The sequence below is a fragment of the Crocuta crocuta genome, unplaced genomic scaffold, assembly GCF_008692635.1.
Source record: "Crocuta crocuta isolate KB4526 unplaced genomic scaffold, BGI_CrCroc_1.0 scaffold70, whole genome shotgun sequence".
NCBI classification, from domain to species: domain Eukaryota; kingdom Metazoa; phylum Chordata; class Mammalia; order Carnivora; family Hyaenidae; genus Crocuta; species Crocuta crocuta.
In genome coordinates, this window is record NW_027528417.1 from 17,626,522 (window position 1) to 17,644,229 (window position 17,708).

At 42.9% G+C, this 17,708-nt stretch overlaps 1 protein-coding gene across 5 annotated transcripts in view; it reads left to right on the forward strand.

Moving 5' to 3' along the window:
* The window catches only part of ABCC5 (ATP binding cassette subfamily C member 5), a 168,255-nt gene that overhangs the window by 139,041 nt on the left and 11,506 nt on the right, over positions 1-17,708 (forward strand). For all 5 annotated transcript variants that reach the window (XM_077754472.1, XM_077754473.1, XM_077754474.1 and 2 more), the window contains 9 exons: positions 510-694; positions 1,078-1,224; positions 1,523-1,652; positions 3,062-3,215; positions 3,301-3,429; positions 5,828-6,014; positions 7,160-7,249; positions 9,548-9,737; positions 14,701-14,860. In XM_077754472.1, the coding sequence (XP_077610598.1) occupies positions 510-694; positions 1,078-1,224; positions 1,523-1,652; positions 3,062-3,215; positions 3,301-3,429; positions 5,828-6,014; positions 7,160-7,249; positions 9,548-9,737; positions 14,701-14,860 (1,372 nt within the window). The remainder of the gene's footprint in view (positions 1-509; positions 695-1,077; positions 1,225-1,522; positions 1,653-3,061; positions 3,216-3,300; positions 3,430-5,827; positions 6,015-7,159; positions 7,250-9,547; positions 9,738-14,700; positions 14,861-17,708) is intronic.

The window sequence follows — 17,708 nt, forward strand, 5'->3', positions numbered from 1 at the left end:
CAGTGGTAGTTAGATGGGAACCAACTTGACAATAAACTATTTAAGAAAAATAAATAAACATTAAAAAATTTTTTATTAAAAAAAAAGTAAATCTTCCTTGAAACAGTTCCTCCAAGTAGTTTAGGTACATGTGGATATTCCCATGCTGCCCTGTGTATGTCTCTAGCATGGCACTTAGCACATTTTATTATAATCATGGGTTTATTTTATCTGTCTTTCCTACCAGGCTGTGGAACGATCCTCAGACAGATCTTAAGGGCAGGGACCTAGTCTTAATCCTCTTTACTGCTCCAGGGACTTATCTGGGGCCTGGTTGATAATAGGTGCTTAGTAAATTTTAAAGGGAAGAATATTCTAATAAGGAGGAAATAATTCTAATCTAGATACATGTGAAACTATTGGTTTTCTTGATTTTGCTCTTCTATAGGTGACTCAGTTGTAGAAAAGTAGCCTTGTCCTGCTGAGTTTATGGTGGGGTTTGTTTTGTTTTCTTTTCTTTTCTTACCTAGGGCAGCTGGTGCAAATGGAAGAAAAGGGTCAGGGTTCAGTGCCCTGGTCAGTGTATGGTGTCTACATCCAGGCTGCTGGGGGCCCCTTGGCATTCCTAGTCATTATATCTCTTTTCATGCTGAATGTGGGCAGCACGGCTTTCAGCAATTGGTGGTTGAGTTACTGGATCAAGCAAGGAAGTGGGGTAAGGTTACTCATTAATGGGAAAGTTATATGTCTAAGAATGTGGCTATTTCTTTGTATTCTCTGGGTGTTCTTGGGGAAACTGTTCAGTTTTCAATTGAAAGAAGGAATGAACAAGGATTATCCAAGATAAAAAGACAAGTTCCTAATGTAATCTCACAAGATAGTTGCCCCCTAACCAGCTCATGCAGCAGTAGGACACCTGAAAGCTGTCTGCCCTCACTTAGAAGAGAGAGAAGTGGGGGGCAAAGCCTGCCTTGTGTTTGTCACAGCCAGATCCCACAGTCATTACCCCGCACCTTCCCTTGAACTGAGAATCGTCCTACGTAGGAGTTCTTCACTGTCTATAGGAGTCTTGCCTCACAGGGCCTTGTCTGCAAACAGAACACCACAGTGACACAAGGGAACAAGACCTCTACGAGCAGCAGCATGAAGGACAATCCTCTCATGCAGTACTATGCCAGTATCTACGCCCTTTCCATGGCAGTCATGCTGATCCTGAAAGCCATTCGAGGAGTTGTGTTTGTCAAGGTATGCAGTGGTGCCTTCTGCTCCCCCTTTCCCTGGTAACTGCATGGTCAGGCTTCGGCATGGCTTCTCTTGGGTCAATTCTGAGCAGGGGAGCATCTCTGAAGCAAGATGGCCCTAGCTGAAATGACCTGTATCCCATTAGGCCCAGCCTTTTCTTAGTACCCACCTGTTTCCTCCATGACCATTTGCCCTTCTCCAGCTTGGGGAGTGGATGTCCTGTGGTGTTGTGACCTGGTTAAATAGGAACTGAGTCTCCCTGGGTCTCTGGGCCATGATCACTTTGTCGTCTGCTCCTTAGGGCACACTGCGAGCCTCCTCCCGGCTCCATGATGAACTTTTCCGAAGGATCCTTCGAAGCCCTATGAAGTTTTTTGACACCACCCCCACTGGAAGGATTCTCAACAGGTTTTCCAAAGACATGGATGAAGGTATTTCTCACTTCTTTTATGCTCTGGAGCCCAAGCTGCAGCTCCCTGTGCTCTCTAGCCTTCTAGATGACTTGCCAGGCATGCCCGTCTATCCAGCCTTAGAGTTTGAGAGCACAGGGGCTGCTGGTGTCTGCACCAGGAACATGTTAGTTTTGGCATTTTCTCCAGGTTGCAACTTGTCTTACACTAAGGACCCATCTGATTTTTCACCTGCCATCTACATTCTCATTTGATTTCATTAAACCTGAAAATAAGTTCCAAGGATTGAGTTGGCATAAATGCTTTGGACAGGAACAGCTGAGATTCCAAAACATGTTTACTTTGAGGGCAATGCGTTGGTTGCTGGACATTTACCATCTCTGGCAAGTTTTCTGGATGCCACATGGGCTGTGCCAGCAGCAGAATTTAAATACTTCTCATAGCCCTATATAATAGTAATGGTACTTGACCTTTATTGATGGCTTACTGTGTAACAAGCAGTATGCTGAATGTTTTAAATGGATTATCCTAATCTTCAGAGTAGCCTTATGGGGGTGGATATTGCTTCATTCACTGACTACATGGGAAAGCTGCTGTCTCTAAAGGTTAAATAACTTGCCCAAGATTACACAGCTATTAGATAACAAAACTGGGAATTGAGCCCAGATCTTTCCACCCTAGAGCTAATGCTTTTAACTATTACCCTGTGTTGCCTCCAAGGAGATGTTTCAGATGTTGATAAGCCAGTGTAAAGCTATGGCCAGAGGTAGTAATAAGGGATCAGAACCATCACTAATAAACAGAACTGATGCATGACATGATCCCATTTCGACATGATCCCATTTCTGCTACACACACACACACACACACACACACACACACACACAGATGGAGAAAAGGTGGAAAGAAAAAAGTCAGTGGTATCAACATGTCTGGGATCTTTATGAAAATACTCCAGCCAAAAAAGAAAAAAAAAGTAAGGGGAGGATATAGCTAAAAGGAGATGAAGAAAATGTTGTTAATTGTTGAAGGTTCTATACTCTTGATTTTTGTATATGTTTAAATTTTTCCATAATGAAAAATTTCTTAAATGTTAGCAGTTTATTGGTACTGGTGAGAATAAAGATTATTTTTATATATTTTTTGCATGTTTATTTTCTGAATATTTTTACAACAAGCATATTTATTTTCTAAAGAGAAAAAAATTTTAAAGAGGTTGGGTAGCATCATAGTACCCAAAAGAGGGACTGGGGAAAGATAGATCACTTACACTTTCTTGGGACAAGAAAAATTAGAGAAACAAGGTTTCTAGATTTTTCTCTTGATTTAAAAGACAGCACGCTCATTTTAAGGTAAAAAATTTGTGGAATCTCTTTGTGTTTTTTAAAATTTTTGATCCCATTTTCCCTGTTCCCTTATGATTTCTGCAGTTGATGTACGCCTGCCGTTCCAGGCTGAGATGTTCATCCAAAATGTCATCCTGGTGTTCTTCTGTGTTGGAATGATCGCTGGAGTTTTCCCATGGTTCCTGGTGGCAGTGGGGCCCCTCTTCATCCTCTTTTCAGTTCTGCACATTGTTTCCAGGTAAACAAGACGTGTTTACATCTTCCAGGAATGAAGCCAGAGTTGCTTGTCTGCCACTCTGACACGGAACTCATTCTCTCTCCAGGGTCCTGATTCGAGAGCTGAAGCGTCTGGACAATATCACACAGTCACCTTTCCTCTCCCACATAACATCCAGCATACAGGGCCTTGCCACCATCCACGCCTACAACAAAGGGCAGGAATTTCTGCACAGGTCAGTGCTGATGGCAGCCAGAGGGCTCAAAGGGAAGTCACCCATACCAGCATTTAATAAGCCCAAAAGGCCTTCCAAGGCCAGAGTTGGGGATTGTAAAGCTCACTACGGAAATTAGTGATTTAATGGTCTCTGTTAAAATTTACTCACTTGCTGGAACTCCTTTCTAAGCAAATGAAAAGACCAAATACACGTTTTGGAATCTCTTGGCTTTGGACTCTAAATGGCTACATATGAAGGAGTTTTCCTTTTTTCTTTTTTTTGGAACAGTAAAAGATGGTCATTGACATTAGACAGACATTTTTATTTTAGTTGCCGAAGATAGTTTATATGAGAAATCTATGTACGTAGATAGTCATTGTGGAGCTTTGTAATAACAAGAGATTGGAACTAACTTAAATGTCCTTCAATACGGAATTGATTAAGCAAGCTATGGGTATACCCATATAGAATACTATGTTGCCCTTAAGAAGAATGAGACAGTTCTATAGATACTGATATGGAATGATTTCTAAAATACATTAGTGAGGGGCACCTGGGTGACTCAGTTGGTTAAGCATCAATTTCCACTCGGGTCATGATCTCATAGTCTGTGAGTTCAAGCTCCGCATCCGGCTCTGTGCTGACAGCTCAGAGCCTGAGCCCGCTTCAGATTCTGTGTCTCCCTCTCTTCCCCCTGCTCACACACTCTCTTTTTCTCTCTCTCTCTCTCAAAAATAAATAAACATTTAAAAAATAAATAAAATACATTAGTGAAAGAGCAAGGTACAAATGTGTGCACATGGTATACTCCCTTTTAGATATGTGTTTGTATATATAACATTTAGAATATCTCTGAAAGGATGCACAAGGAACTACTCATTGCCCCTGGAAAGGGGAACTGAGTAGCTAGAGGATGGGCAGGAGAAAGACTGAAAGACTGAAGTAAAACTTTTATGCTAGGGTACCTGAGTGGCTTAAGTTGATTAAGTGTCCAACTTCAGCTCAGGTCATGATCTCGCAGGTCAAGAGTTCAGGCCCTGTGTCAGACTCTGCACTCACAGCTCAGAGCCTGGAGCCTGCTTCAGAGTCTGTGTTTCCCTCTCTGTCCCTCCCTTGTTTGGGCTCTCTCTCAAAAAGAAAGAAATGAACATTAAAAAAAAAAAAAAAAATCACTTCTTATGCCTTCTAAATATTCTATCCTGTGCATATCTTGTTTACTACCAAAATTAGGTAATTAGGGGCGCCTGGGTGGCTTAGTCGGTTAAGCGTCCGACTTTCGCTTAGGTCATGATCTCGCGGTTCGTGGGTTCGAGCCCCGCGTCGGGCGCTGCTGACTGCCAGCTCAGAGCCTGGAGCCTATTTCAGAGTCTGTGCCTCCCTCTCTCTCTGACCCTCCCCTGCTCACGCTGTCTCTCTCTTTCTCCTAGAAATAAATAAAAATTAAAAAAAAAAAACAAAAAACAACAAAAAAATTAGGTAATTAATTAAAAGAAAATCTAGAATGGAAGTTTAGGTTAAACGACTCAGAAAAAATAAACCTAACTTTAAGAGAAAAACAGTAAAATACACTGTATGTATGTATATATATTCACACATAAATTTAAGTGTATTGGAAAAAGTACTGAGAGACGACATAGCAGAATATTAACCCTGGTTTTAACTGAGTGGTAAGAATACCATGTTTTCTTTTTTACTACATTTCCTAGATCTCCTCCAAATATACAAAGAAGAAAAATGATTTTTTTTTTAAACAAAGCACATTTGTCTGGCAAGACTCCCTGCTGTGAAGGTCTAGTTGTATGTGACACCCAAGCCTTTGGATGCGGTCTGTTCTGCTCTCTAGGACCCCAGGGGACAGTAGTGTCTTGCTTCTTCAGTGGCAGAGGTTGTCCAGGTCTTTTTTGCTGTGGTTTAGCTCCTGGTTCTATGCTCTGTGGCCTTGGGAAACAAGCACCATTTTGCTCAACAGCAGTGCCCCAGGAGACATTTTCCAGTTTACCATATTCATTCTGAGAGTTTATTTTTCCAGGTCTTAGGGCCTTTCTGCAGTTTGCTCTCTGTAACCTCTCTTTCTTTGAGGAAATAACCCCTGACCTAAGACATTTTGCTAAAGCTTACTCAGCTTTATTTGGTCTCCTTTCCCTGTGTATTCCTTGTGCTGTTAACGTAGATATTTTTCCCTAACAAATTTAGTATGTTTCTTTGAAAGAGTAAAACTAGAAAACCCCAAGTCATTCTATGTATGGAGCCTGGAGTACTCTGCAGTCCTTAGGTTTCCATAGCATTCTTCTGGGTACAAACAGGAAGTACTTAAAAGTTAGTCCTCCATCCATAAGCCACCAGAGGTCTGACATCACCCATGTCCAGGATTGTGTGATGCTTTGTTTGCCCATTAGGTATTCTGTCTCCCTCACAGGTACCAGGAGCTACTGGATAACAACCAAGGTCCTTTCTTCTTGTTCACGTGTGCAATGCGGTGGCTGGCTGTGCGGCTGGACCTGATCAGCATTGCCTTGATCACCACCACTGGGCTGATGATTGTTCTCATGCATGGGCAGATTCCCCCCGCCTACTCGGGTCTTGCCATCTCTTACGCCGTCCAGGTCAGTCTCTGGGATGGAGCATTACCTCTCTTCACTTGAGTCCTGTGTTGCCCTAGGACAGAGATGGTGGGGGCCCTCCCTAAGCCTTCGACTCGTAGAGCTTCTGCCTATCTCTTTGTTAGTAACATCCTGGACTTGTCTGGGGCCGGGAGGTTGGGAGAGAGAAATGAGAGCTATTTAGGAACAAAGAGATTTAAGTGTGTTGCATGTGTTTAAGAAATAGGTGCTGTTTAGAAAGCTCAAAGAACAGTTGGGAACTTGGGCACTAAGTATTTGAAGATGGAATTATTATTAACTTTTTAGATCAATAAGGAATTATTATTAACTTTTTAGATGTCGTCATGGTGTTGGACACTGGTATTGTATTTTTAAAGAGCTTTATGTTAGAGAGATGCAAGCTAAAATACTTATGGATAAAATGATAGGATGTCTGGTATTTGCTTTCAAATAATACAGAAGGGTGGCGTGGTATAAATGATACAATATTGTCTGTAAGTTGACAGTTTTTTTAAGTACATGGGAGTTATTATACCGCCCTTTTTACTCCTGTATATGTTGGACATTTTTCCATACTGGAAAGATCAAAATAAATAAGTAGTGAAGGAAAACCAAGAGGAGATATGTATCTTCACAGATTTCCCAAAGATATCTGTCCATGCTGTGCAGACTTAGTTGGTTGTTGGATGGGGAAGAATATATGTTATATGTTCTGTGTTTTAGGGTCCTCAGTCTGAGGTGCACAGGGGTTCTGCATTCTCACTAGTTCCTTTCAGGCTGATAAATATCTCCATTTGTTGTGACTGCCAGAGCAGATGCAGGTACAAGTAGGAAGCCCTACTTGTACTCAGCTGTACATATGTGTACTGGAAATGTAAAAATGGATGGAAAGCCTTTGGATACAGGAAAGTTAATGCCTCCAGTACCACAATGCCACCTTACATTCACTGAGAATTGTAGTTGATTGGGGGATAATAGGCATTGTGTTAAGTGTTTAGAGAATGACTCATTCCCTAAAACCAGCTGCTGCAGGTGCCTGATTAATTTGTATATTGAGCTGTACTCCACTAAATGGAGGAGGTTTTCTAGTGTTGGCCTGACATGTATTCCTAATGAATTCTCTCTTGGATTTTGCTTTCCATTATCAGCTAACGGGTCTGTTCCAGTTTACTGTCAGACTGGCATCCGAGACAGAAGCCCGTTTCACCTCAGTGGAGAGGATCAACCACTACATCAAGGTCAGTCTGTTAAAGGCTTTTACTGTGGTGTGACCCTTCGTGGGATCTTTTTGCTCTTTTACTGCCTCAGGTGGTTGTGCAGGGAGGATGCTTGTTTTCTCTGCCCTCTTCCATGGCGAGGACTCACGGTCTCTTCAGCACGTGTGGAATGGAGAAAAGAATATCTTAAGAGTTTCTAAATACTTTTGTGACTTGTTTCTGAGAGCGTAGGTTCATAGCTAACTTCCAAAATGTTCAGAATCTTGTTGGTTCAGTTAAGCTGACTACCGTAACGTTTTCTTTACCCTGCCTGAAACCATGTATTGTTTTAAATCTTATTCTAGTTCATTTGCTTTTTTTTATTTTTTTATTTTTTTATTTTTATTTATTTCTAGGAGAGAGAGAGAGACAGCGTGAGAAGGGGAGGGTCAGAGAGAGAGGGAGTCACAGACTGAAACAGGCTCCAGGCTCTGAGCTGGCAGTCAGCACAGAGCCCGACGCGGGGCTCGAACCCACGAACCGCGAGATCATGACCTAAGCGAAAGTCGGACACTCAACCGACTAAGCCACCCAGGCGCCCCTAGTTCATTTGCTCTTAACCAGGGAGGGCCATTGGTGTCCCCCCACTGAGCTTTAAGCAGAGACAGACGTGGGCCTCATCTCTGGAGATTCTAATGCAGTAGGTCTGGGGTGAGACCCCAGCTTCTGAAGTTTTAGAAGCCCTTTAGCTAATTCTAAACTGCATTCATAGTTTAGAAACCAGTGAATTTAGTGGATACTGAGATGGTCCAGTTTCTCCTACTTTCCCTCAGTAACCCCTGCAGGGCAGCCGTGGGGCAGCCTCTTGCTGGTGTCTTTCCTGGAACTCTGAAAGCAGTTTTCTGTAGAGAGAAGCAGAGTCATGAGTCGTTAGGATTTTCAGATTTAACTCAGTTCTCAGGAGTTACCTATTTTGTGAACTGCCCAGAGACTTTATCAGCATTTGTATCATTGTTTGCATGGGAAGAATTATTCTCAGAATGGCAGATAGCCATCTAATGTATCTGCTCATAGATGTTCCTTAATGTTTATCCATTAGCTTCATTGCCCATTGCTCATGTCTGTGGACAGTATGTGGGTGTATATACAGGTGTGTAGTGTTTGATTTAATATTGCTGTTGGTGAGAGCCTCTTGCTAGAGAGGTCAGGGTGGGTAATGGTCAGCCATACTGGAGTGGACCCTGCACAAACCAGTCCCATTTCTGAGGACTGGCTCTACTGCCAGTCCCCATCCTGAATGCCTGTGCCAACACGGAGTCCTACCAGCTTGGAATCTGAGACTTCAGTTTCCACCTGCTCCCCCCACCCCCACCGCTGCCCAGAGCACCATAGCCCTTGGCCCTTACTTCCCTATGAGGCCGTAAAGCTCCATGACTACTCGCCAGAGAATTTTCAAACGTTGCAAGGTGGGACTGTTGGGAACAAAAATCACCCAAGCAGTTACACTGAACACAGCGTTATAAAGCTGAATGGATTTCCACAATTCTCTAATTCAGTCCCCACAATTTGCAGATGAGAAACTAAGGCCTAGAGTGAAGAAATGATATATCCAGGTCACACAGCTATTGGTGGCAAATCTTGATTATAGCCCATGTCTCCTGGGGTGACTAATACTTCAGAATGCTAGGATCTGATCAAGTATTCAGTAAATGATAGTTTCCTTCCTTTGGGTTTAGGCCATTGGCTTCCAAATGGTGGAATCTTATTTCCAATAGAATATTTTCTTCTTTTCTTTTTTTAAATGTTTATTTATTTTTGAGAGACTGAGAGAGACAGAATGTGAGAAGGGAGGGGCGGAGAGGGGGGGAGGGAGACACAGAATCCAAAGCAATCCAGGCTCCAGACTCTGAGCTGTCAGCACAGAGCCCGATATGGGGCTCCAACCCACAAACCGTGAGATCATGACATGAGCCGAATATTTTCAAAGAATTCCAATCAAAACAGCTGTGTTTGAAGAGCAGCGGAAGGCCTGATACTCCACCATTGACCTCCAATGTGATTTTGTGGAGAAATTCCATAAGACAGAAAACAGTTTGGAAGCTGCCGCCTTCCCCCAAGATGCTGCTTAGTAGCCACTGTACTGCTAAGTGAAAAGTTAGTAGCCATTGTAGGCCATCTGATTTAGTGGTAATAAGCATTTATTGCCTTTCATAGGAAGGGGACAGGGTAGCAGCTGGCTCTGTATGGCTGCTATGGTTGTCCTGATTTTACTTCTCTTTGAAAGGCTTGCAACCCCCACAGAATCTGGTCCGCCTGATCCAGCCCCTTCTGTCTCCCCAGACTCTCTCTTTGGAAGCACCTGCCAGAATTAAGAACAAGGCTCCCTCCCCTGATTGGCCCCAGGAAGGAGAGGTGACCTTTGAGAATGCAGAGATGAGGTACCAAGAAAATCTCCCTCTGGTTCTGAAGAAGGTGTCCTTCACCATCAAACCTAAGGAGAAGATTGGCATTGTGGGGCGAACTGGATCAGGTAAGAATGCAGAGGCCTCTGGAGAAACATTTGAACCTCTCTGAGTTAAGTTTGGGGCCCATGATTTGCTATTTATTGACTATCACTCTCATCCCTTCAAACCCGTTTTGTATTAGAGGAGTAAGAAGGAGGGGGTCTCTCTGAAGCCATTTTCTAAAAGTATTGTCCACCCTGCTTTTGTAATACTTAGTGCTTTTTCTAGTCATAAAAGTATACATTCTCAATGCACAACACTTGGAGCATTTGGTAAAGTACCAAAGGGGGAAGAGCACCCATAACTCCACTACCCAGAGATAATTACTGTTAATATTTTGGTGGGTATCTTGTCAGCCTTTTTCTATCAACAAATATGTTTACAAAAATGGGGACATTCTATACACACCATCTCACGATCTGCTTTTATTTATTTATTTTTTTTTACGAACTGCTTTTAAATCTACCAGTTATTGGGGCACCTGGGTGGCTTAGTCAGTTAAGCGTCCGACCTTCGCTTAGGTCANACATGAATTCTATGCATCATGATATAAAATTCTGTTTTATGGATGTACCATAATTTATATTTAACCAATTCCCAGTTGTGGGGAATTGAAGTGGTTGTCAATTTTTTACTATTATGAATAGTAATGCAGTGAACATCCTTATTTCTGTGAGGTCAAAATACACAAAAAATTTAAGTTGTCTGGAACATATTGCCATTGTTATCTTATATATTTATCAGAAGCTAACACAGCTCTTTAAAAAAAAATTTGGGGGGGCGCCTGGGTGGCTCAGTCAGTTGAGTGTCCGACTTGGACTCAGGTCATGATTTCACGGTTCGTGGGTTCAAGCCCCGAATTGGGCTCTGTGCTGACAGTTAGCTCAGAGCCTGGAGCCTGTTTTAGATTCTGTGTCTCCCTCTCTCTCTGACCTTCCCCTGCTCACGCTGTCTCTCTCCCTCTCCCTCTCTCAGAAATTAAAAAAAAATTTTAAATGTTTATTTATTTTTGAGAGACAGCGTGTGCACAAACGAGCATTAGGGGAGTGGGGGAGGGGCAGAGAGAGAGGAAGACACAGAATCTGAATCAGGCTCCAGGCTCTGAGCTGTCAGCACAGAGCCTGATGCAGTGCTCAGACCCTCCAACCATGAGATCATGACCTAAGCCAAAGTCAGACATTCCATCCACTGAGCCACCCAGGGGCCCCATAACACAGCTCTAAATGAGGAATCTGTGTCCCTTTGAAGACAGAAATTATTTTCTTAATCTGACATCAATTGCAAAGAAATTGAGAATTGGCCCTCGTTTTAGGCATTTTGCTTTGCACTTGGTATCATATTACTTACATGCCCTTTAGATTTCTAGGGTCAAGAATTGAGTAATTTATTTCTTTCCCTTTTCTTCCTGAATGAGAGTTCAAAACATTGAGTCTTGTTTTACTAACTGGTTTACCTGGTTTAAGAAGTCTCTTTGGTTCAGTTTTCATTAGCTTTTGGGACTCTATGCTTCCTTGGCATCAGAACTCTTCTAGGTCTGTTTCTTTCCGTTTAAAACAAAACAAAACAAAAAGCCTTGTATCTTTTCTGGCCAGTTTACTTTAAAGAACCTGCTAAGAAGAGGGAAAAAAAAGCCATTTCCTGCTTCCTGCTTGAAGGAATTATTTCATGTCAGAACAATCCACTGTCTGTAGGTTTTTTACACTGGCAGGAGGGTGTCTAGCCAAGGAGGGTGGCTGTCCCTAAAGCTCTTCGTACACTCTCCTCCCTCAAATTCCCTCTGCATCATTGTCTCTCAGGGGTACTCAGCTCTCCTGAAAGTCTAACTGCTGTCCCCTCCTGTGATTCCGTTTAACACAGGTAAGACAGACAGAAGTATTCATTGAGACTTTATTAAATCATAAGTAGTGACAGAAGAAAAATAAGAAAAAATAAAATAATTATAAATAGCCTGACTTGCAAAGTCTAGGCTCTAATCCTAACAAGTTTCTTCAAAGACTCTTAAATTTTTTTTATGTTTTATTTATTTCTGAGAGAGAGAAAGAGAGACAGCGCGAGCAGGGGAGGGTTAGAACGAGAGGGAGACACAGAATCTAAAACAGGCTCCAGGCTCTGAGCTCTCAGCACAGAGCCTGATGCGGGGCTCGAACTCACGAACCGCGAGATCATGACCTGAGCTGAAGTCGGGTGCTTAACTGACTGAGCCTCCCAGACACCCCCTTCAAAGACTCTTAGACCCTGATTCTGCTGTGGCTGTAGTCAGGGACATCACTGTAAGGACTTCATGGCCTCTTTTACTAGCACATTCCATCAGTGCAAAGGTAGTCTGGATTCAGAGAACTGTAGGACTTTCCAGTCCAGGTAGCATCTTTTGTTAAAGTGGAACAAACCTGATCTATTTATTTGAGGATAATTCCTTCCTTAGTTTATATCTTAAAACAAAGCATTGCCTTGACACCGAGGGAGAGTCTCCCTGCCTTCCTTGTATGAGGGTACAGGGCCACTGACCAGACCCCCTCTCTCCCAGTTCTGAATAAAACCATTCACTTGTAGGAGGAGAAGGCCTCATTAAGAGTCCTGCTGTGTAGACTTAGTTTCCCAGCTCATTTCTAGGAGATGCATGTGAGGATTGCTGCTTTAGGAGAGTGGATATTTCTCAGGGTCCCCATTAGTTATTTGACAGGGGTCTGCCCAGGGGTCAAATCCCAACCATGGAGATGTGGCTTTAGACACTGGAGACAAGGCAGGATATTTGTGCCCTCAGTGACTGCTGAATAGACAAAGTCATGACGTTCTCATGAGAGGACTTTCAGAACATGGATGCAGAAGAGTAAGGGGGGTTGAGAACCAGGCATCTGCCTGAGGAAAAGTCACTAAAAAGCTAAAAACCTGTGGTCCTACATCTAAACCATGTGTTTGAATTGTGGAAAGGCAGACCTGACTGTGTCTGGTTTTTTTGGGGGGGAGGGAGGCACTATAGAGATAGCTCTTTAAATGTTTATATCTTTTGACATAGTAATTTCATTTCTGAGAATCTTTCCCAAGGAAATCATCTGAGGCGGGAGCACAGTTTGGGCATGCCATAACATTATTATAGTATTGAATAAACTATGTGTCTAGTGTTAGAGGACTGGTCAAATAAGTAAGAGCACATCCACATGGTGGAATATATTGCAGCCGGTAAAACTTTATTTTGAAAAGTTTTTAAAATGGTTGAGTGCTTGTTATATAAGTGGAAAAAGGCAATTATACTATTGTATATCTGGTGTGATCTCAATTCTGAGAAAAAGACTGAAAGAAACATATCAAAAGTAACAGTAGTAAGGGTGGCTCGGTTGGTTAAGCGTCCGACTTCAGCTCAGATCATGATTTCATGGCTCATAAGTTCGAGCCTCACATCAGGCTCTGTACTGAAAGCTCTGAGCCTGAAGCCTGCTTCAGGTTCTGTGTCTCCTTCTCTCTGCCCTCTCCTGCTCCCATACATTCTCTCTCTTTCTCTCTCTCACTCTCAAAAATAAATAAACATTAAAAAATTAAAAATATATAACAGTAGTGAGATTACAGGAGATTGACATTATCTCCTCGAATTACTTATATGACTTTTAAAATGATTCAATTAAGAAAAGCTGTTCTGGGGTGCCTGGGTGGCTTAGTCGGTTAAGCGTCCGACTTTCGCTTAGGTCATGATCTCGCGGTTCGTGGGTTCGAGCCCCGCATCGGGCTCTGTGCTCACTGCCAGCTCAGAGCCTGGAGCCTGTTTCAGTCTGTGGCTCCCTCTCTCTCTGACCCTCCCCTGTTCACGCTGTCTCTCTCTCTCTTTCTCTCCTAGAGATAAATAAAACATTAAAAAAAAAAAAAAAAAAGAAAAGCTGTTCTGACCTCATCAGTTTCTCTCTCAGACCTGCTTTTTTCTGTCACAGTTCCTTATCTCAGTAGAGTCATCTACAGCCACTTACTCAAGCTGAAACCTCCTTCCCTATGTGTTTACCCCAGAACTTCTTCCGTTCCCAGCTGTGGCAGCTGTGGTAGAAGGCTTTGTCTTGTTTCTCTCTTAGCTACAATAAGGGGACAGAAGAGAGAGAAGACAGCTTGTCCTCTGGTTAGCCCCCCTAGCTCCTTGCTGTAAGATCTGTCGCCTCACTTTGCCTGAGATGCATTAAAGCCTGTGAAAGTGAAAAGCAGGCATTTTCCTGATTTACTCTTGTGAAATTATGGCAGTCCCTCAAACTCCTTCTCAGGCTGAAGCTGTGTGATTTATTTGTTTATTTTAAATGTTTGTTTATTAGAGACAGAGCATGAGTGGGGGAGGGGGAGAGAGCGAGAGAGAGAGAGAGAGAGAGAGAGAGGAAAACACAGAATCCGAAGCAGCTTCAGGCTCTGAGCTGTCAGTGCAAAGCCCAACGTGGGGCTCAAACTCGTAAACCACAAGTTCATGACCTGAGCCAAAGTCAGATGCTTAGCCTTGAGCCATCCAAGCACCCCTGAAGCTGTGTGATTTAAATGTATATGCTTGGTAGCTCAGGAAAGTGCTTTTTTTTTTTTTTTTTTTTTTTTTGGCTTTTTTTTTTTTTTTTTTTTTTTTTTTTTTTTTTTTTTTCTGTTTCTGGCTATTTTTGTCTTTCTTTTTTTTTTTTTTAACTGTTTATTTTTGAGAGAGAGTGAGAGATAGCATATGCAGGCGAGGCGCAGAGAGAGAGGGAGACACAGAATCTGAAGCAGGGTCCAGCCTCTGAGCTGTCAGCACAGAGCCTGATGTGGTGCTCAAACTCACCGACTGTGAGATCATGACCTGAGCTGAAGTCGGTTGCTTAACCGACTGAGCCACCCAGACACCCCTCTGGGTATCATTTTCTACATTATTTTAGCTAATCGATGAAATAGCCATTGAATAGAACTAGAAAAATAGATGACTTTTCCCTGAGAATAAACCAGTTTTGTCTTCCTGGAATTTGCTAACTGAGCTACCTCTCTGCATGTCTTTTGACTCCTTAGGGAAGTCCTCTCTGGGGATGGCCCTCTTCCGTCTGGTGGAGTTATCTGGAGGCTGCATCAAGATTGATGGAGTGAGAATCAGTGATATTGGCCTTGCTGATCTCCGAAGCAAGCTCTCCATTATTCCTCAAGAGCCAGTGCTGTTCAGTGGCACTGTCAGGTGAGGACCTGAGTGCCCGTGTGCTTCGTGCTGCGTTTCAAGGCCGGATGGGCCTGTTAGAGTCCCCATGTGGGACTGAGATCTGGTTGCCTCTAGTCTAGTGCTTTTCCCACCACCCTGTGCTTCTTACTGCAGAAGGAAGGAGCAGCTCCCCTGCACAAGCCACCTCATCAATGAAATGGGGCCCAGGGGCCCTGCAGCATGGTGGGGAAGAAGTCAGCGAGATGTGGGCTCCAATCCCTGCTCTGTGACTTCAGGCTAAGTTACCTGACTGCACCTAAGCTTGTTCCCTCATCTGTAAAATGGGGCTTAAAAATTTTTTTTGTTCGTTTATTTATTTTTTGAGAGGGAGGGCACAGCACATTCATGTGGTGGGGAGGGGCAGAGAGAGAGGGAGAAAACGCATCCCCGGCAGGCTTCACGCTCGGTACAGAGTGCAGTGTGAGGCTCAGTCTCACCAACTGTAAGATCATGACCCAAGCTGAAATCAAGAGTTGAAGTTTAACTGATTGAGCCACCCAGGCACCCCAAATGCCCAAATGGGGATATTATCAAGAGCTGTTGTTGTGAAGGCTGAATAAGTTCATACAGATTATACAAGCACTGAGCCCGGCAAATGGTGGGCATTCGATGAACAGTAGCCACTCATCAGTTTCGTCACCATCATCCTCCCATCTTCCTCCCACTCCGTATTGTCATCTCTCCTTTGTATGCTCCAGATTGCCCTTCTCATGATGATTTTCAGGCATTATTATTCCTCAGGTTTTTTCATTTTCCAGTATAGTATCTTCCCCCACCTTTGATTCTGCCTCTGGAATGATGTCTCTCTCTGAAATCTGCCAGGATAACTAAGATAAAATTCCTCTTCTTAACCTGTTAAAATAGTAACGAAGAAAGAAATAGCATTTAATCCCATTATATTTCCTTATAACTTATCCTACCCTTACCCTTAGCTTTAAGCTTTTGCCTCCTGGAAATAATGGCTTTCCATAATTCATCTCTGTTTCTATTCAAGTTGCCTGTCCTTTGAACTAAAAATATCTTTAACTATATAGTTGACCTAGATTGGACTTCTTTTTTTTTTTTTAAATCACTCTAAAAGCAGTATTGCCATTTCTTTCATTTTTAGTGATCTTCAAAACAATTGGTACCAACTTAATTTCAAATGACCACAGATTTATCTTTAAAATTAGGTCCCCTCCTGGAGCACCTGGGTGGCTCAGTTAAGTGTCATATTTTTGATTTTGGTCATGATCTCACAGTTCGTGGGATCGAGCCCTCTGTCAGGCTTTATGCTGACAGCACAGAGCCTGCTTGGGATTCTCTCTCTCTCTCTCTCTCTCTCTCTCTCTCTCTCCCCCCCGCACCCTTTTTCTCTCTGCCCCTCCCCCAGGTGTGTGTGCATGTGTGTGCATGCTCTCGCACTCTAAGTAAATAAATTAGCAAACTTTTTTTTTTAAAAAATTAGGTTTCCTTCCTTTCTTCAAAAATGGCACCTGAACTCGCTGATTCAAGGAGGTTTGGTAGATAAAATGAATTTTCATCTACACTCATGTAGGGTCAACACTCTTGGGTATGTTCATTTTGGCATTTTCTCTAACCACCAATGAATTTGGGCACCATAGAATGGATCAGTCATTCCCATTTAGGTGCCAAGATAACAAAGTAAAACAAATGTCAGAAGAGAATTAGAATTTATTGAAGACTCAGGTCTAAAATTAAGAAATTGAGAGTTGTTGCCAAACCTGCTCTTCCCTCCCATAAATCTCTCTTATTTTTAGATGCCACAGGAATGCCTTTGAGAATATAATTGGCCTTACAGTTTTTGGCTCAGGACAAAAGAACCATTTTTTTAATCATCAGTTGGAAAAGAATTAAGAAACAAAGTGTGTTAAATTTGACTCTGTTTAATTCACCGCCACCAACATGCCTTGCTTGTTTTCTCTAAATTTTACAGCACTTCCTTTGGGGCTGTGAATCAGGAGCTTCTAGAGTTGATGGTTAAGTGCTAGCTTTGGCAGCACATACACTAGAATTAATGGTTAAGAACTGACCTGCTGGTATTTGTTTTTTGTTTTTTTTTGTTTTTGTTTTTTTTTAATTTATTTATTTCTAGGAGAGAGAGGGAGAGAGAGAGCATGAGCAGGGGAGGGTCAGAGAGAGAGGGAGACACAGACTCTGAAATAGGCTCCAGGCTCTGAGCTGGCAGTCAGCACAGAGCCCGATGCGGGGCTCGAACCCACGAACCGCGAGATCATGGCCCAAGCGAAAGTCGGACGCTTAACCGACAAAGCCACCCAGGTGCCCCTGACCTGCTGGTATTTGTAACCCATCATGGACGTGCAGCTTTTGTGGGCATTGGGGCTGTTAGTTCTCAGCCCCAGAGACATGTTGCTGCTTGCTGGACAAGCTTATAGCCCGTGTGCTACTGCACTGAGTTTTTAGTTATTGAGCTCACAGTGCTATTTGGGGAATCTGCTGTACAAGTTTAGGAAATCCTGTAGGTTTCATTTCCTGCCAGCTGTAATTTTGGCTTTTTAAGTCAGTAGTAGATGCTGAGGTGAAATAAAATCATAGACCTACTATATCCTTCCTTTTATATTCTCAGGTCTTGTACAAATCCCAAAGAACATTCAGTTTTTGGTGGTGTTTTGCTTTTCTTAGACTATTAAAAAGCCTGGGGCTCCCGGCTGGCTCAGTTGGTTGAGCGACTGACTTGATGTCAGCTCACATCATGATCCCAGGGTCATGGGATGGAGCCCTGCATCAGGTTCTGTGCTGAGCGTGGAGCCTGTTTAAGTTTCTCTCCCTCTCTCTCTCTCTCTCTCTCTCTCTCTCTCTCTCCCCC